At 43.5% G+C, this 20870-nt stretch overlaps 1 protein-coding gene across 3 annotated transcripts in view; it reads right to left on the minus strand.

Moving 5' to 3' along the window:
* FNIP1 (folliculin interacting protein 1) overlaps positions 1-20870 on the minus strand; it is a 69682-nt gene that overhangs the window by 27931 nt on the left and 20881 nt on the right. For 2 of the 3 annotated variants that reach the window (XM_074883255.1, XM_074883253.1), the window contains exons 2-3: positions 11266-11392; positions 2305-2448 (exon numbers count right to left, since the gene is read on the minus strand). In XM_074883255.1, the coding sequence (XP_074739356.1) occupies positions 2305-2448; positions 11266-11392 (271 nt within the window). Of the gene's footprint in view, positions 1-2304; positions 2449-11265; positions 11393-18415; positions 19262-20870 lie in introns of those variants that run through there. The other variant, XM_074883254.1, reaches the window with a different exon arrangement.

Below are 20870 nucleotides of genomic sequence, written 5' to 3' on the forward strand. Positions count from 1 at the left end.
TGCTGAAGGCAAAGAGTGTGATAAGATGCACCCATGGCCTGTTTCAGTCTGGCATTTCATCTACACTTAATGACAATAATTTTACCATGCACAAGAGAAGATGCACATATTTAATGCACTTAATATGAAAACACTGCTACAGCTCAACTCTTTGGGACTTTAATGCTGCAAAATAAAGGTCACTTAAGACCAAAGGAGAGTGCAATCAACTGAGGAAAGGGGTTAAATATTAAAAACTCAAACAAAAAAATAGCCAAGGAGCATCTGGCAAAAAGGGCACAACCTCCGGCACTGACAGCTTGGACACAAACCAACTCCCTAGGTCATATTTACAAGCTCACATAAAAACTGATCATAAAATACCCACAAGTGTTTGTTAGCGCTCATTAGCATATTAGAGGTAGTAAAATTTGCATGATTTGGAAATTACATTTCTGAATATATTTACAGCATTTAATATTCCACTTTCTGTACATATTGTCCTAAAAATAACTAAGTACATATGTAAACTAAAAACACAGTACAGAAATAAATGTCAAACGTTGTGATCAACAAATCAGAATACACTGACAAGCAGGTACAGAGGTAACACTGGTGTCAAAATTTGCAAATAATTGTGGGCAAGCTTAGAGCTGTATTCAGCTTCATCTTAATGGGGTCACATCACATTTGTGAGGGATCTGGATAGGACATAATTAAAAATATCAAAGCCTGGAACAAAATTTCACCTTGCAATTAAAGTTGTTCATATACAGTCAAAGTGTATTTAAACTAGGAAATATAAAGGACTATTTAAAAAGCCCTATAGCATTGTATTATTTGGATTTTGGTTTTACAGCTTTAAGAAAACCAAACAAAAGAACTCACAAATACTGCAAATACACTAAGTAACTTCTGAGGTTACCAGTCACAGCAGTGAGAAGATAGGAAATGCCAGGCTGACCAGGGTCTGGTCAAACTTACTCTGGCCCTTCTGCCTACACGATACCAAATTTTACTGTGCAGTAAAGAACTCTCGTATTTATGGCTCTCTGCTCACTTGCTGGGGAAGCCTGGAAGGAGTATGGGGAACGCAGTAGATAGTTTACAACGAATGCACTGTGGAAGGCCAACTTAAGCTGAGAGTTTCTCACACACCTTCTGAGCTGCTCACATAGCCACAGATCATTTCAGTTCAACTCAGTAAGATTCTGACTAAGTGATACGTGTGAGGAAATGGGGACTTAAAAGGCAAAACTTTCCACAGCTTTAAAATATACTGTCATGCCAACCACTAAAATTAATTTCCTTTAATAACGTTGGCCATTGTTTGCACAGAGCCTGCCCAGTAGGAGAGACAATTTCTGGATAGTGGGGGGCATCATTTTTCTTGGTCACACAATTCACGAAGGAGGTTATTTTGTGCTGGAAGGAAGCTGCTGACAGAAATGTCTCTTCCTTTCATAACCGCAGCTAAACGCCCTTCCAGGAAGGGAGGAATGGAAAACAGATCTTCAGCCACCTTACTAAAGCTGTGGAAAAGAGTGTGATGAGAAAGAGAAAACAAGAATACACAGCTCGCCAAATATAGCGAGAGCTAACGTGACAGCGGGAAAGTCAGCACTGAAAGGTTCTTCATTTATATCTACGGTAGATTAAGACATCAGTAGTACTGTACTTCAGAACAGGTTGTGGAGATAGCAGCTTCCCTCAAACACACAATTACTTCATTACAAAGGGTGGAAGGGCTTAGTTCTATTTTAGGGTGGCTTAATATAAAACACTTGTGATCCATGGAAGGAGAGATGACAGAAATATATCCGTGTCAGATGACTCTAGCTACTCTCATGGCCAAAATCTCTTATGTAAAACGTAACTCAATTGCACCGAACCCCTTGTTATAAAGCTGTTACACAGACTATCCCTACAGGTAGCACATTTCTCAGTTACTTTCCTAGCATTTAGCAATAAAGTAAAATAAACTACCTCATCTATACCAAGATAAGATATTTGTGCCAAGTCTGATTGTACTGAATGAGTGTTATCACCCAGGTCATAAGACAGAACAAATGCCCTGGAGAAATCGCTGCCATTCAAGACACATCCTGAGAGAACCAGCTGGTTGGTTTTAGACTTGTTCAAACCCAAAGCTACAGAATTAAACATTACTGAGTCAGAACCAAAGTCTGATTTTGACTGAAAACTGCTCTCCACCACCAGTCTCTAATTTGAAGCATTTTACAACATTCAGTACCTCACCTGCTGTTAGTATTTGACATGGGTTATCAAAAAAAGAAAAAGAAAAAAAAAGGAAGAGTGACTCACCTGGTATTTTGGGCATTGTTCTTTAGGATCAGAGAACGAGGAGGACGAATTGATTGAACTATCCAGGGAAGAAGAGCTGTCTCCTCCAGGCTTCAGTTGGCAACATTTCCCAAAAACTCTCACCTGAGCATCACTGCAGAGTTTCTGAAATACAGGCAACATGTGTGACTCACTAAGACCCATGACCTGAAATCACTGTTTAGCAGCATTGCACTTGCCTGTTTAGGTAAGATATTTAACAGCTGAAAGGCTTATGCCCCAGGAAAAGTTACCAGAACATGTATTAGTGTCTCCTGCAGCCTGGCTGCGCAAAACAAAGCTGAGCTGGTTTACTTCCAACTCGCCAGTAGCCAACAGGTCACTCCAACTCCATTTTCCTAAGTGGCCATCCACCTCTGAAGCTTTCCAAATGACTTTTTTAGACCCAGGATTAGAAGAAAGGATGGTACCAATGCCTATAAAGGAAGGATGGCAACAATAGGCCTCAGCTGTCTTCATCCTGCTCCCTGTGCCCACTGGGGTGGAGGTGACACAGCAGTGTGATGGGCACAGCCCTCCAGAGCAACGATGCCGGCCAGATCACCACAAGGAGCAGTTCATCACGTACAGGAAAACACGCTGATTAGGAATAACCGAGCAAGAACAACAGGGAATTAAAGAGAGATTCATGCTACGAGGATAAGTGGAGAGAAAAGAGACTATTTTTATAGATCTCTCCCTAGCCGTGTCTAAGTCCCCTAGTCTTTTCAAAGAGTGGCACAGAGGTGACACGTTCCTCTTGTTTTCGGTATGAGGGAACTGTGAGGCTGAAAATGGACAAAACTGAAAAACACAGTGTTACAGAGAAGCCAAAAAAGTTTCATAAAATGATGGAGAAATGGTCCATGGGGTGATTTCTGATAGAGATTCAGAAAGCATAGCAAAAAAGGGAGTTAGGAGGGCTCAGGTGGAGCTGGAACCGACATACAGGATGGGTGGGATCTGTGTCCGCTCTACACACGCAGTATTACCAGTCACTGGCACAGGAGATGCTCCACTACTGTGTCATTCAGTATTTAAAACCAGTTGCGATTTCCCCAGCGCATCTCAGCGTCCCAAGCAGAATCAGCACCCCCGTTAGCTAATGCCATTTACACCAGCTTCAGGCAGCCCTCTTCACCACTCTCGACCTATTTTTCACATACTCATTACACTTCAACCCACCCACACAGGGTTGGCGTTATTTACATTTGCTGGTGGGCAGCACTAGGAGACAGAAACAGTCAACACTGCTCAAAATTACCTACTAACTCTGCCCTACGACTTTCTTAACATTTCCTATACAATCACCAAAACAGTAATAGGAAGCTGGAAGCAAACCCTGCTGGAAGCAAGGGACAGATGGAAATACAGGAGGGCTGTTATATGCCACAGCTTCATCTCTGGACTCACAGGTCCACATCACAAGCTCCCACTTCATTCAAAAACGTAAGTGCATCTCAATTTTCAATAGCTACGATAAAAGGAAAAGGCATAAAGTGTGAAATACCCAAGGCATAGGGTGGTAACTCAAGATTCTGCTCAATAATCAGCAGTAACTGTACAAAAAGGCGAGTGCCCTCACTGCTGTGGAGGGATTTTCATCAGGGACAAGACAGGAATCCCACGCCCCCGTCCTAGGCTGCGCAGGGTACATTTTTCTTTTTTTTTTTTTTTTGCCTTTTTTTGGCTATCTCTCACCCACAATTAGGGGCAGGTGACTTTTATTTGGCCGTAACTGTGGGTGAGCTTTAGCAAAACAGCAGAAAATGTCAGGGATTATCGAGCTCCATGCGGCAGTCTGCACTGCTGCTCCCATTAGAGAGCTGCTGCCGCAGAAAGCCTTAAGGAAAAATGTGCAGACAAATCAGTAATTCTGTGGCAGAGGGGAAGGAAGCATTCACTACCCGCCGAGTCCTGTGCTTTCCTTGCACATACAGCCTCCCATAGTAGTATCCTCTCATTACGACATCGCAGTGAGTACGTTGAATTCATGCAATATGTAGATGTGCTAATGGCCAGTATCTGCGGCTTGAGCACAGTACACAATGGCTGGAACATGTGAATGATCATCATATGACTTCAGTAGGAACTCGTGAACTAGAATTGCATTTTATCTCTGACACAAACAACAATGTCCTCGGCTAGGCAAGCATCATGTGATAAAACCACATAAAATCCACAGGGTTACAGAAGCTTTTGCAGGCAAACCACATTTCAGCTTGCATTTTCCATCAGATGTTGAAAGTTCCTTCTAAAAAGTTACAATTATAACTAAGCTTCCTTGAGACTGTAAAGCCAGTAAATGCATTTCTACAGGTGAAAAAAATTTCTGTGCATTAAAAAAAATAAGCTAAGTTTGCAAATTACTTCCTTTTAAATAATTTCTCCTCATTATCACTGCATTTTTCTGCACAGCAGCCTTCCCCAGATCCACTGGGGAGCCTGGTATCTTGAAGTCATAGCTGCCTAATTTAAATAGCAAACTGGGAAAACGGCTGTTTGGTCTTTGCAGTGGAGTTTAATGAACCAAGACTCCTGCAAGGACTCTGTAAAGGAGGTCAGGATCTTTCAGATACCACTTTTCAGAACCTTGTGAACAGTAAATCCCTCCTAAAATACATTTGACTGATGAATTTTGGCGTTTGCTCTTTTACAGACTTAGCGTGTGCTTAAGAATCAACCTGTTGGACAGTGAGATCAAGTACCTGCAATGGCCCTCTCTCTGTGGTTTCTGACTCCAAATGTCAATGAAATTTTAGATGCTACATATCTGAAGATATTATGCATCAAAGGAGCGGGGTTACTTGCATTCCAATATAATATTCCAAAGATATTCAAGCCAGGTTTCCAACAATAAAAAGGTAACCTAATTATTTAAGAACTGTACAAGGGAAAGTTTCAAAGTTGTGGATTTTCTTTCCAAACAGACATGGTTGCCACAAATCAGCTCCCCAGGCAGAGTGCTGCTGGAGTCCTCCAAAATGCTGGCTTTTGCTGGAGAGCAGAACATCTGCTGGAAGGATGCCGCGGGCAGCTGCCGCTCCTGGCTGCCACGCTGCTCTCCCTGCTGTGGTCACACTCTTTGTTCTTTCTCTGCCAACTCGCTGCAGATACCGCCCAGCTCCAAAGACTTCCTGGCAGTCACAGTTCTTACATTAGAGGTCATCTTTTGCTGAAAGTCTTGGAGACCTATCAGGTAATGCTGGAGATAACTTAGAGTAAAATGTCTTTATAGTACAACAGGGTACAAAGAGGTTTTCTACTACAGTTCTGCTTCTGGAATCTCTTTTCTCCATCTCTATCAGCAAAGACCTTTAACTCTTTGCCCACGAGGTCTATAAATTCCTCAGAAAGTGGAAAGAACATGCCCAGTGCTGTGCACAGGAAGAGGAATTTCTGCTGGGCAAGTTTTGGTTTGGGGATAATAAGAAAGTTGAAAGGAGCCTGGTGTGTTGAACTAAATCCAGACTGTGTGCATGTGTGCTAGGGTAGTGAGCGACAGAAGGAAAGAGAAATGTCATCATATGCTTTTCTCCTTTCTACCTCTCTAACAGCAGGTGCTCAAATACCACTGTTGTGGTAGTGATAGAGAAATCTGTATTTCCAAGCAAAGTTACCACTCTTCAAGAGCTCTGTACCTCATTTCCGGAACAGGTTTTTCAGCAAAGCTGAAAAATTATTCCAAAATAGATAAATTAACTGTTTTGCTTTATTAATACGCATTGGTCTGAATGTGTCATTAAATGTATGCATCCACCTAGGGCATGAGAGTAACTTGAACAGGCATTCATTTCTTCACTTCAAGTGCTGCTGTTAAAATCCAGGTATCTTTGTTAAAGGCAGCTGTCAAGCACTACATTCTCCCTTTACTTCCAGAGTTGTCAAGTTCCTCAGCTACTCAGAGGTCAGTGAAAGTAAAGACAACCCTATGCTCCCCCACCCCACTAGTATCCTTCTGTTTCTGTTTAGAGAGAATAAGCAGAGCTAAGAAGGTGGGACTCGGCCTCTGTGCTTGCAGCTTTAGCTGTCTGCTCAGCCTGGAAACCTGTCCACTGAGAGCCCGACAGAGACCAGAGTCTCCATTTCACACAACTCACCTAAAAGCAAAAGGCTCACTATCCAATTACTAATCCCTCAAAGCAATTTGCTGTTCAACATTTATCCAGTGCTGAAGTATATTAGAACACGTGGTTAATCCCAGCTTGTTTAAAACAGCATGCCATTTTTCTACTTTGGGATAAATATGACATTTGGAGTGAAAGAAATTGCCGCAGCAGGAGATCAAGTATCATATGACCTTTCAGTTAAATTATCCCAAAGATAAAGACAACTGGGTTACATGGCAAAAGGGAATTTTTTGCTCCCCAAATCCAAGCCCACTCTTGCACCTCTAGATCTCAAATTCTGCACCCCGGGCCACTCTTTCTGTTTCGTTTCTTAAAAAAAACCAAACAAACTCTGCTTCTGAAAACCCTCTTCTGCCTCCAGGTCCTGGGAACAAGCCACTGCCCTTCTCTAATTCCTTGTCTTTCCCTCCTCCCAGCCAAACCACCCAAACTCTAGATCCCTGCTCAGCACAGTGCACAGCTTGGCTCTTCCTTTCCTTCCTCCCTCCTCCTCCTCATGGTCCCTTGACACTCCTTCCTCCCTAGACTCCACGCCTTCCTCTAGGCTGATCTTTAAACTTAGAAAATCTTTTAGCTTCTTACATGTCTATCAGCACCACTCTTCAGTCAAATCCCAAATGGTGACCACTGTAAGTCACCAGTGGACAACACAAAAAGGAAAACGAGCAGTTAAGCGAGGCAGCTAACCCCCGTCCCTGAACGCATTCAGCCTGCTCTGAGGAAAGCCCTGAAGCACAGTTCCCCTTCCAGCTTCTTCTTTGGTTTATTCCCCACTTCTCCCTCGTGACACCATTTCTGTGGCGTCCCTATCCCAGCCAGTTGTCAACCCTCGGAGGAAAACTCCTCGTACTTCAGCTGGCCTTTGCACGCTGACATTTACGGCGACGTAACTCATGTGCTGCGCAAGGCAGCAGCACAGTAAAATACAACACAGCCTTCGCTAAGGTTAGTGTGAACGCAGTGTCAAGGTTGAGAAGCCAAGCACACAGGGGTCAGGAAAGGCAGAGCCAAGGCTGAAAGCTCAGCACCGGCCGGGCCACCTGGCCCCTGCACCTTAAAAAGGAAAAGGAGCTGCTTGTTGTGCTTGATTAGAAATTCAAATCCTGTCTCACAGCTCTTGGAGGAGTGTATCTGTGTTCACACATGACTCCTGGCTTGGAAACGCTGTACAAGCCAAGGGGGTGGATGTGTGCGGGACCCCCACAGCCACGAGGCACCACATGGGGAGGCGAGTGGGGCTGGGGGACGCGTGAGCAGCAGGCAGGCGGGGAGGTGTTAGTGGGAAAGGAGCAGACAAGCGCAGAAATGAGTCTACTAGTAGAAATCAGTCGTAGGTCCTAACACTATCACCTGCAAACCAAGTAATACAGTCTCATTAGAAACGAGACACTTATTAGTATGACGAACAAACTCTGAAGTAACTCTCTAGAGGAGACAGTGGATCAAACCCACGAGCTTGCCCGTAGAAGTATTTTGATAGCCAAAAATCCAAGGGATGTGTATGTCTGGGTGTGGACCGAGGCTGTTTAGTAAAGGCGTCAGTAATGGCTACTTCTCATATCGCACGCTGCCCTGGTAGACTCAGTTCTGACACATTTGCTCATGACCTGTGTCACAGGGCTGGAAAGGGCAGCCACTCTCTTCTGGGATACCCTGGCAGAACCCAGACAGGGGAATTACCCAATTTTCGGATGCTCGTTGAGGCAGTGGCCTTTTGGCTCTGCTTACAGAGCCCGGCTGATCAACAGCCCATCCCCTGGGAAGCCGGGGAAGAACCTCTCCTGCTTAGCACCAAAAAAGGTATAGGACTCACAAAGGGGATCTCTCTGCCTCCCCCCATGCCAAGTGCCCACAGCTGCCCACGGCAGATCTCTGCCTGGCCTTGCTGGAAACGCCTGGCACAGCCTTCGGCCAACATTCCCGGTGCGGCGGCCGCCAGCCCTCCGAGTCACCAGACCACTTCTCAGCTTTGCTTGCCAACTTTAACTCTAGCAAGACCTGGGGAAAACATTACTTCTCCTGCACAATGAAAATATCTTAGTGGCCATACTGCAAACTCTCAGCTGCCTTCTGTCTGCCTCTGTGCAATAGCCACCCAAAATTCTTGTTTACCTAATATTTAGTTTTATTAAAGACAGGAAGAGGCTGATTTAATATCCAATGAAAACACAAAATCCTTATTTGTGTCGTAGTCACATTTCCCTCACAGACAATATGAACATAGTAATGCTTTAATAATTAGAGCCCAGCTTGGTGTGAGCACAAACTCTGCAGTTTTCACTCATCAAAAAGTTGGAGCCTACTGTTTTATTTCTTGAAACATCTGTGTCTGGAAAATTTTGCTCTGATGCTCCTTAAATTTTACCACCATACCTTCCCTTACAGAATTCAAATGACTGAGCCATGTTCAACCTTGGTCCACCGCACACAACTCTTGACATATATAGAGATCAGATATATGAAATAGAGCAAAGTATATCTCACCTTGCTGCAGGCACACAACTCTTAAATTATAATTGCTTTCACGTCTCATGAGCAACAGAAAATGGGTACTGAAGAGCACAGTAACATAAAGCAAACTGAAAGCCTCTTGGTTCTCTGCACTGGACTGATTAGACTTCAACCAGAACAGTCTGGCCACTGCTAGGCACTCCTGCAAATTTTCCCCAGTGTTATTTGTAAATCCAGAGGTATAAATCACGTTAGGAAATGGGGGGGGGGAGATGTAGAAAGCGTTGGCTTTTGTGGGGTGGTGAACAGATATCCTTTCAGAAGGGAGAGTGCCCAGCCCACACACATCTTGCTGCAAAAGGGCAAGAGTGCCTTGGAATGTGCTTAGAGCCAAGATCTGGCTTTGTATAGGCAGGGTGTGTCTTTGTTAATGAAAATCATGATAAAGAGCGAGAAAAATAAACAATGCAATTCCTTGAAAATGGCCAGTACGTACTGCTAACTGTACAAGCCTGTACTAAGCTCGCAGCAAGCTGAGCCGAGGACTCTTCTGCACGTTTTTACCTGCATAATGTTTCTGCTATTGCAAAGTTTTGTTTTACGAGGAAAGTTTTGCCTGACATAACATTATCTGAGTGCTGCAGAAGGCAGTTATCATGGCAAGCAAATGTTTCAATATATTCTCTTTCAAAGTCTCCTAATACCACAAAAAAGAAGAAATCCATCAAGTTACTAGAGATGAGTACTGGGCATTTCAAACACCCTGGGAACAGTCTTCCTCCACCAGTCTCACATACTCATTTCACAGAGATGGTGAACACAGCTATTTACCCCCCCCCCCCTTTCCCCCTTAGCAAAGAAAAAGAAAGGACAGATTAATATGGAACTGTATTAGCTTCATTATTAGCCTTTTATTCTGTCGCTGTTGAGCTGCTACAGCCAACGATCTTTCTGAAATAAACCAAAACAGTGAAGTTTGCAAGTTCACTGGGCAAGTACAGATCTATCTTAAAGAGGTTTTAGGCTTTCAAGAAATCAATTGGAATATGGCAAGAGGATTTATACTGTACAATGTCTTTTTTACTAATGAAGTAATACTTTATAATTAATGAAGTAACAGTAATAAGCATAGCCAGCAATTCGTACCAATAAACCACTTCTAACGATCTCTTGTCTTTAAAAACCTGTTTTCCTGGCAAGAACGCCTAGAAGAACAGGAATTTTTAAGTTATAAAGCCATTCTAGCAAGTTAAAATTAAAAAGAAAGATGCGTTTTGTTCAACATTTGTGAAGCTTGCTTTGCTTCACAAATTCTGGGAAACTGGGATCTTGATTCATGGCTATAAAAGCACTAGAGGAAGCGATGGAGAAGCCTGGAAGTTAGTGCCTGATGAGACACAAAGTGACTCCCCGAGGTGAGGACACGTGCACATAGGAAGCACTCAGGACCAGGACGAGAAGCACCAGGCTGGCAGCATTCAGCAATAGGCCGGAAGAGTTTTCAAAGCTGGATGAAGAATCCTCTGGCTGTACTCCAATACCCAACATGAAAACCAGGGCTTGGGGGTAATAATGTTATTTTGTGTGCTCCTGCTTACAGAACTTAGTAGGTCCTATGGGTAAAAGCAACTGGGATCATAAATTTCAGTTCACACGGTGCTTTCTGCTTTCAGAGCTTAAAATGGTTTGCAACTGTTTTTAGAGATGGTGAAAAGAAAGTTCAAAGCAGTGAAATAAGTTGTCCAACCTCACACAACCACTTACAATAGCACTGCGGCTAGAAATTAATCTTCTGGCCAGAGCCCTCAGAAGGAAGTATCCTCATCTGACTGCATCCATTTACCGTTTCAATTAATAGATTACCATGCAGACCATGCCAAAAGGAAAAACAGAGGAAAAGTTTTCAAGTAACTTTGTGGGGAAAAAAAAACTTGTCAGCAAAGCATAGAAACGATTGGCAAAAGCAAACCAAACAGGACACAAGAGGACACGGACTGGGAGGACCTTCCCATTAAGAACGCAGACCCCACCATGGCATAAAAGCACAGGCCATAAATACCAGTTCATGCCCTGCCTCAGCCCCCCAGCAGCGCCTGCTGCAGCCCCAGGAAGGAATCCTCCTCTCTGAAAGGGCAGAAAGTAGACAAGCTCAGGAATAAAGAGATCACTATGGTATTTAAAGCTTTTTAGAGTGAAAGCACTGAAGCCTGAATAATTTGCAACTTAACAGGCATTTAAATATAGCCCTGCATATAACCGACGTTTAAACGTTAATGTGAATAAACCAGAACATTTGTGATTTATCAACCTTGCCATTTTAAAAAATATAGACTAGAACCACGTAAATTAGTAAAATACTCACCGACACCGAAACATCCTCTATTTTTCTTTTAGCACTGGAATCAAATAAGACATTCCGTCCTCTTCTTTCGCAGTCCTGATACACAATCAGTCGGATCTGACTTGGGTCAAACTCCGGCAAAGGCCAGCTTGAATGAAAAAATAGAAGAGCAGAAGGATCAATTACCACAACTCTTTATTACACGGTTCTTGCTACACTATCTGTATATACAACTTTGTTAAAACATAAAGTCGAGCAAATGCAATGCCATTTCATCAAAGCCTTTGATCCTGTAGCCAGAACTATGCCTTTTGTTTTTTTCTTTCCCCTGCACTTGCCAAATTACACTGGCATAAACAGCACCAATCCGCTACGGCCGTGTACAATGATGTGCGCAGCATTACTAGCTCTTGTGCTCTGTCTTGTGATATTTAATCTTTTCTTCAAGTTCCAGCTTTCTGACATCAAAGTCATAGCAGAACTCAGCTTTTGTGTTTAAAGGGAAAAAAAAAAAATGTCTCCATCATTGCAAGCAGTAGCTTGAAAGCATTCACAATTCAAAAGCAAAAAGAAAAAAGGTATCTATTCACACTGGCCTCTCCCTTAAGTTATGAATTTCTGCATTTGCAGACATGGGTTTTCAGCCTCATGGCTTGATGCAAAGTACCTTTCCTCCCCTTCTTCAGGTTCCACAAGCACTGTAGTAACATACATGTACAGACCTAACCGCAGCGTTATAGACTACAACACTCACACCAATCGATACGCTTTGACGCTGGGGAAGAGAGAACCACGTGTAGCTTGGTCCTGGCTATATACTCAGGTCCTCGCTACATTCAGACTTAGAAATAATCTCCACTTAAGCCACTGTGCTTCAAGGCCATGCTGGTGCGTGGGTCAGCAGAACACACATGGCAGTGCTCTTCTAACACAGCGATTCCCAAACTGGTTTTGCAGGCAATAACAAGGAAAGGAGCTTTCCTGGGCCTCTGCCTTCCCTGGTGCCACCGACTGCAGTGGGGCTGTGCAAAGGGAGAACTTGCAGGGCTTAGGCTTGAACACCATTGCATAATCTTGCCTTTACAGGTGCTTTGTAGCCATTATCTTAAATTTCCATCTTAAAAGGCCAGCCATCGCTTTAAAGCCCAGCAAGCATTGTTGCCCATGAGCTTGGGAATCCATTTTCACCAATACCTTCTCAGTTCTTGGAAGATAGGCAACAAGACGCCTGCTTTATCCACGAAGCCAACAGGAATCATCTTTCAGCTAGTTACGAGCCATTTCCTAGATCAAGTGAAATTCTATCTTCCTTATCCTTGGCTTTTAGGCAGGCAGCATTAGCATGAAACCTCAAGAAGTGAGAAACAAGGCCCTGGAACTTTCCAGCCATTAATGAAGGATACAGGCTCCCAGTTTACAAGGAGCTGTACATTTATTTCAGCAAAAAGACACCCGTAAGTGATAATATGGATTAAAGTAAATCTGGCATGCTAGACTCCAAGACTATGGTGAATTTTCCTCTCCTCTGTCCCTCTAATTCACCAACCAAAAGCTTTCCTTCTCTGTGCCCATGCTTTGTGTGATTGTTAACGACGATTTAGAACCCAACAACTTCTATAACAGGGCAGGGCAGAGAGTCAATTCAATCCCTAAAGCCATGGTTACCTATCAGAAGTTTTTAAGACTATCCAATATAGATTCACAGGCTTTACAACTAGTGTAGTCCCAGTGAGGTGAAACTAAGCACCAAGACATACAGTTACTCTGTCTCTTGAGAGAGGAAATCCATTTCCTAATCTGCTCAGCCCCACCATTTAGCAACAGGAGAGAAAAACAGAAGCTGCAGAGAAGATAGTGCGCAACAAATGTCAAAAGCCACTTATTACAAGAAAAAAGGCTTGAGCAACTTGAAACTGAAATAACTTGATGTCTAGATTTGGGGGCAAAGTGCCGCATACCCTCTCTGGTGGGGCACCTAAAGCCAAGCACCGTCCAGAGGGACATGCCCACACAAAGAGCAGACTGCAAACGGAGAAAATTCCGTACCAAAAACCAAGCACACTGACAAACTCAGAGCAGAGCTTACATTTAGCGGGGGCTCTGCTAATGAGCCCCATCTTGCATTTCAGGAAGTGTAAAAAACCAAAATCCGTATTGTTTGATGCATCTTTGGAGTGTTCTCAACTGAGAGGCTCAAAGGCACTAGAGCTGCGAGTGGTTACTTCGAAGAGCCTGCCTTGAGGAGAGGTGAGGAGGCAAGGGAGACCACTGGATAAAGTGGCTTCCTGGAGGAACCATCTCCTTATATTTAAGCGAAATCAATGGAAGTCTGAAAACTAATTTTGTTTCCAGATAGGCCACGGTGGTTTCTACAAAGAAACAGTATGTGACAATAACAATGAACTGCTTGCCAAAAAGGTGCTATCGCTTGCTCCACCCTTGCAACGCAGTTGATTTTCCTTCACACTCAGACAAAAGCATGTCTTCCATTACCTAGTACTTTTGATATTTGACTTTGAAATTACTGGCAAAGAAGGGCAGTAGCTGTTCCAGATCTTAGGAAAGTCTACTTATAAAAAGCTCCAAGAGCAGATTACACACCGAGAGGAGAGAAAGCTAAATATAAAACTCTTGCTGTATTCGGAAACATATTTGATCAAGGTAACAAGAGCTTGTTTACTTCTCAGCTTCTTCACATGACATTTTAACTTTCTCTAGACAAGCATTAAGTAGATATTATCCATTATAATTTGTGATAATTCCAAATAAGTGTTATCTCTGTTACATAATAGAGTCCTTAAGCACATTTCAGCCTTGCAAAAACATTCCCTGGCAATAGCGGGCCACTTCCCAAACCAGAAGAAACTTTAAGAGAGCTGGGGGAAAGTTCATTTAGACAGACAGTAAACAGAGGCAGACTGGCACCCCCGACTACCCCCCCCACCTCCCAGCCAGGCACATTTTTCTGGAGGAAGCAGGAGACAGAGTAGCCTTGCTGTTGCTGTCAGCAGCTTTAAAGTACCGTTAAGCTTGATATCTGGATAGATTATCCCCAGAAACGTACAAATTCCTGTGTGCAATACGCTGGGCAGGTTCTCAAAACAAATGTAACAGGGCAATGCTCCAGCGCTGCTCTTCAGCCGGATGAAAACTGACCTAGATCTTCTGAATATAATTAGTTCTGTTTATAAATGGAAACTAACTTTGACATTTAACTGATGTTTTCTTGAGATTCGTATAGGAAAACCAGGAGATGTAGAATTAAATGTTCTAGCAATGTTAATGCAAGGTGAGTCTCCATCTCACACACTGTTCTAGAAATCTCTTAATGAGGACTTTTTCATGTGTGACCCACCTACCACTCTTTGATCTTTCTTTGAAACTGATTATATTTAAAGAAACCAAACCCAGAACAAACAAACAAACAAACAAACAGAAAAAACACCACGAAGAGAACCCCAACAATCTTTTCACCGCTGGCAGTGTTTGTGACTTTACCACACAGTTAGTGCTGTGAGTTCACGCATCAAGCAAGAGAAAAAATAGTGATCAATTATTTCTGAGCCGGACACCAGTCCCGTGGAGATCTCCACCACCCAGACAGTAATTCCTCTAGAATGAGACGTTCAGAAACATCTATATGAATAGAACAGTGTAGAAATCATTGATGTATAAATACTGTGTGAGATATTTCAGAAATAAATCTCATAAAACCAGATCTCACACAATCACAGACCGGTTGAGGCTGGAAGGGACCACTCGAGGTCATCTGGTCTGACCCCCCCGCACGGATACAAGTACAAAGCACAGAAGAAGGGAATTATTTGGGATGGAAAGGGAAACTTCCACATGAATAATGATGGAATTATTAAAAACTACTAATAGTGAAATCAAGGCCTGAAAAATGATATTTTAATGCATGTTCACACTTAAGCCGTACCACTGTTCAGCTCTTCTCTTTCGCCCGTTTTGTTTTCCTGCCTTTGTTACCTTCAACCACTAGGAATATTACTTGTAGGTTACATTTACAGATCCATTACACGCTTCCTGACACCTGTACTGCGAGTTGCACAGCAATCCAGAACTCCAAATGCTCTCCAAGGATGGATTTTCTCACGTTTCTAATTCCTGGAGTTTATTACTGCCATAGACATTTCTCAGCAAGAGGCAACTGAATGGCTTTAAATCGGTATCATTACACTCTGTGCAAGTTTTAATAGATGAAACGACAGACAGAAATCCTTCATTACCACTCTACCAATTAAAATACAAGATTTTCCCCTGTAATTGAAAGCAAGTACATTCCTTCCTCCTTGTTTCCACTACAACACTAACAGCACTTCTGCATTACAGTAAAGGTTTAGCTTAATACTATTTTTTCCTCTTGCCTGAGACTTTACTTTTAAAACTATTTTATATTAACACAGCTTAGATAGTATCCAATTACTTTTTAATAATTAACACAGGTATTTTAGAAGTCTTAAAAGCAACTGAAGCAGACTGATGAAGATGTTAAGCTGGTAGGAACTGTAAAAGAGTTTGCTAAAAAGTAAAGTTGCTCAAAACCAGAACATGACTAATCATTGAAAAGGTAAGTTGAAACTATCAGTCAAACTATTGTTTTCCTACATCATAGTTATAAAAACTGCCTGGTGATGAATCACTTTGAACTATTTTTAAAGGCATCTACGTAAATGATATTTATAGTTTATGCTAGCTTATCTGTTCTGCGTGTTTTTCGTGTTAGCACCTTTTCGAAAGGCTGACAGGAACAGCCAGGGCAGAGCAGACAGCAGGTCCACCTTGCCCCACGTCCTCCGCGCGGAGGGAAACGCTTTCCTTCACTCCTATTAGCTGAGCATCCGAACAGAGCCACAGGGATCCCCAGGGCTTATCTCCAACTCCTGCAGATGATACTCTTCATCTATTGCTGTTGTTACGGTGGTGCTCAGACCCAGCCAACTTCTACACAAGCGTTGAACAGACTGTCCCTGTCTTGAAGAGTTTACGTTGTAAATGTGAGACCGTTCCACCGGGTGCACTGGGATATTTCAGCTCCACGTTCCGCGGAGATGTACATCCATGTGGAAGCACGCTCACCTGCACATATACAGCCCAGCAGTAGCTAGGATCCTGCGGTTGCTTTGTTACAGGGAAGGGTGATCAGAAGCAGAAGGACAACGGTCCTTGCCTAGTCCCAGCATCATATCACACACCTCTCACCCTGACTGAGGTGCCTTTTCCAGCAAGGGATTCCTTTCTCCTCCCCAAATTCCTCTGCACATTTCAATTATCTGTTACCGCTTTTTTTTTTTACTTTTGGCTTTGAGAAGATACAACAAAAGTTGAGTATATAGGACACATGGGGAGGGTATTGTACGTATTTAAATTCCTTTGTACTGCAAGCCAATAATTCACTTCTTATTTGACCGTTATTGTACAAAGACAGCTGTGTAGACCTTTCTGAAAGCGCACAGCTAATTTGGAAGCAATGAAAACAGCAATGTACGGCATGTTAACGATGCTTCCAGCTTTGGAAGAACATCCATTAGCTTTTTTTTAAAGAGGCACGGGCAGGTTATTTGTTTTTTTAATAACAACACCTGAAACACAAACTAACTTGGTCAGGATTGACACGATAAGGATGATCCAGACTGCGTCGCCATTTGCAAAGCTGGCGTTTTCAGCAAGTGATTGCATTTAAATGCTAGTGACATAACGTGACCGTAAGGCTGCGAGGGGGAAGAAGATCCCTAAACTAGAGAAACCACGGGGCCTATACTTAGAAAAAATTTTGCAAGATAATTGTCTTTACAAGAGTTGAGGTCACTTCAGGGTTGTGTGACTGTTGTGGTGAATGCCTGCTGATTCTGCAGAGAAAACCGGTGTTTGTGACTTGACCAGGGCCACGGAGGGAGCCCGTGACGACTGACTGCGAAGGAGTTTACCCAGCGCTCCGGGCGACGCTGCCCTCCATCACTCTGCCCTCAGCTGGGCTTTTGCAGAAGTCAAGGGTAGCTTGAAGAACTGATAGACAGTGGCTCCTCTCAGGGACAACCACTTAAGATGCGGGAGTGCTTGCAGCGGTTACATTTTTAAGGTTTACCACAAGGAAATAATGTTTCTTTTAAAAAAAAAAAAATTCAGGCCACCCCCTTTTCATTTTTTGAAGGAGGGCGACACGTCCACAGGCACTGCAGCGCTGTAGAGGTCAGCCCCGTGCTACATCTATAAATCTCTCCTGTTCATTTACCAGCTTAGCAATCCTCACCTTGAATAGCTGCACTACTTGAGCTCCAGGAAACTTCTGCTGCTTATACTAAGCACACATTGTACACTAGAACATATTCAGTCAGCCAGATATTTCACACTCGGTATAATAAACTTGGACCTAAACTTCAATTGGATTCCAAGGTCCTTGGCTCTGTCCAATTCTTTAACTGTATATGAAGCTGACTTCAGTTTGTTTTCATTTTTTTTCTCCCCTCTACTAAGTCACTTGGCTCTCATTAAGATACCTGATTTATACTCTAAAGTCCAATACATGAGCCAGATGTCTCTCTACAAGCAAAAAACCGTAATATATACAGGTTAGGTGCAGTCTAGTCAACACATTAATCATAATCTGGAGTGTGATATTGAAAATAAGTAGGTTGGAAGGTTTAGTTAAAGACGTGTAGCATGTTGAGTAACTTTGCAATTTACACAGCTTCAGAATTTACAATTAGTAATTTCATAGAGTATTTCTGGGACTACTTCATGTACGTCATTTCAAAAAGTACCTGTTCAGCTTTTAGCTGATTTAAGCACATATATGCACGCAAACATACGCACATACACACACAAGCTCCGTGCTCTTTTGAAATGCCTGTGTTAATAAAAACCACACACAAACAAGACACAGCTCCTTTCAGCTAAACTCACCAGCACTGAACACAATGTTTACATTATTCAAGTAGACTGCACTTCCCTTTACAAAATTACAACAGATAGAACCAATCCAGGGAAAAAAATACCTTTGTGCCATTTAGCACATAATTGTAAGAAGAATCATAAAAAAATGAAATCTCCAAGAGCTTCACACCTCTGGGAAAGAAATACTTTCATCACAGTGAAAATATTAAGCTTTCAAATAATTAAAATAATCTCAAGAACTGTGCAGTGACCGTACCTGGGAAGCATCTTTGTCCCCCGAGCAGTTCCACTTTTCAAAATCCCTATAAACTCCTGTTGTGCCCGGCTGCCAACTCAGGTTAATAATAGCAATGAGCCATATTCATCCAAAACCACAAGACTGTCAGGTGACATATCAAGAGGTCTGAATTTAACTCAAACAAAAGACTCTCCATGCTGCAATGCAAAAGGCTTAATCCTAGCAACAGGATCACAAAAGCCACCTTAAAGAAAGCAGTTCGCTGAGGCGCAATATAGGCGTTTGCACGAGGCTGCGTTTGCACTGCCCTGGAGTTTCATAACCCAAATCCTGCCCCTCCATTCTGTTGCACAGCCCGGGATTTCTGCTCGAGTAAATAATCGCCCGTCTTCCCCACTCCTTTGTCTCTTCCAGTGTATCGCTGCCGAGGAGATCAATCTAATTCATCGGAAAGCTAAGCGCTGCTTTGGCAGCCGCCGGAGCGTACATGTCAGTCCCATCTATCCTCCTCCTCTAGCGAACGCGAGCGGAGTTGAGTCTCATGACCCAAGTCCCCTGGCAACTGTGGCCGCCGTCCTGCACCTCCACGAGCTGCGACCGTCGGGAATTCAGCCTGCTCGGAGAAGGATCACAGAATCATAGTAGAAGGAAGAGGGAGGCGGGGTGGGGGGGGTGGGGGGTGCAAAAGCAACGCGGCCTCCTTCCAGACTGCACCCCCAGCCTTTACATTCCTGGAAGCGCCGGGATGCTTGTGCTGGAGCCCGGGAGAGCGGGGGCCGAGGGGTGGAAAAGCGAGCGCTGACAGCCATCATGTGACCCAGCTGTCAGCGCGTGCCACCTGGAGCCGCCATCCGCCGCCATCCGCCGCCCCCCGTGCACCATTCCACCCGCGAAATAAAGGCCTTTAAACGTTTAACTGTACGGGGGGCTCATTGGCGTGCGTGTGGGAAGGGGGAAGAGGTGCCCACGGCTGCCCACGTCGGCTGGCCGCCTTGGCATCGCTGGTTCTCGGCTCTTCAGCGTGTCGGCAGGCTGAGCAAAACCCGCTCTGTTCCACCGATCGCAGCGGCGCCCACTCCCCCTCCCCATCAGCTCCTATAAGAACAAAGAAAGCACTGTATGCCCTGTAAGGGCTCATTAATATTACAAGTGAAGCATCAGGAACATGCAAGACTATTGGACAGCAATATATAGTGGGTTGGGTTGTTTGTTTTTTTTTTTTTGGGGGGGGGGGCGCAGGGGAGATGCAAAATAATGCCCACAAAGAAATCCTGACCAACCTGATAGCTGTAAACAAGGTTTCATGATTGCTCTTGCAGTGACCCAGGCTGGGCTAGGAAGGCTGCCCGGTACATCACAAAAGCAAAGAGCTTGCTATTTAAAGAACTTTTTTCTCTAAGTTGTGGGGGAGGAGCGAGAGAGATGGACAGGGAAGTGAGGAAGGAACCGGGCATCCAAAAAAGCAATGTACGTTAAAAGCCATCAAGTACTGTCACAGGCATATGTAGGGCTAATCATTCATACTATTAATTTTGTATTATCTTTGGGCAAAGATCAAGAAAGATATATAGGCAGGAGACTGTAGCATCACAGCTCCTACTTCAGGTTTTTCAGTGTCTGAAAACCTACAGGTTTTGCCAATATTTCAAATACGAAGGCAGCAAAAATCCATTATATCACCAGGATTTCCTGCTCCACTGTATCCCACAACACAAAGATCAGGGCTGTCGATGATTCCCGTATCATAGAATCGTTTGGGTTGGAAGGGACCCTTAAAGGTCTTCTCTATCACAAAGTGTGTGAGCTGATGCACTCGTTCATGGGCTCTGGAGCCCAAGACCCAACAATCCCAACAGCCTGGATGATGTTTTGCCCTCCAGGACATGTTCCACCAGAGAACACCAAGTTCCCTCTTCTGCTACACGTCTCCTGGACTAAATTCAGGGAGAAATCCTGAATCTATTGACACAACAGCAGTTTTGTTGCTCACATACAGGAAGGTAATATTTTTATGCCTGGTGCTGGGCAAGTGTTTTGACATAGAAGCAGACAAACTAAGAGGCAGACACTTACTTGGTTCCAAATCCAAAACCATTACCTTTTGTGATCATAAATATAGGAAATTTCTCATTTAGAAATGAAGAGTTGAGGTCCTGACCCCACACAGACGTACATCACAGACTTGGCTTTTCATATGTGACTAGTGCCAGGGAATTCAATGGAATTACTCACAGGAGCAAAATTGGGCACGTGCTGTTTACAGGACCTGTGCCTTAAAACCAAAGCTTGCCTCTAAAGCTTAAAATGCCAAGCCTTGGGACTTGTAAGCAATAACATTTGACCTCTCCTACCTTCTCGATCTAGTGAAAGGAATGTGCTGTGCACAGTAACTTTCTTTACCTGTGTGGCAAACGCATCGCTCTCTAAAGGTTACTGATGTCAAAAGTGACCTTTTTTTCTTAGACACGCAATG

This window comes from Strix uralensis, chromosome 14, assembly GCF_047716275.1.
Source record: "Strix uralensis isolate ZFMK-TIS-50842 chromosome 14, bStrUra1, whole genome shotgun sequence".
Lineage (NCBI taxonomy): Eukaryota > Metazoa > Chordata > Aves > Strigiformes > Strigidae > Strix > Strix uralensis.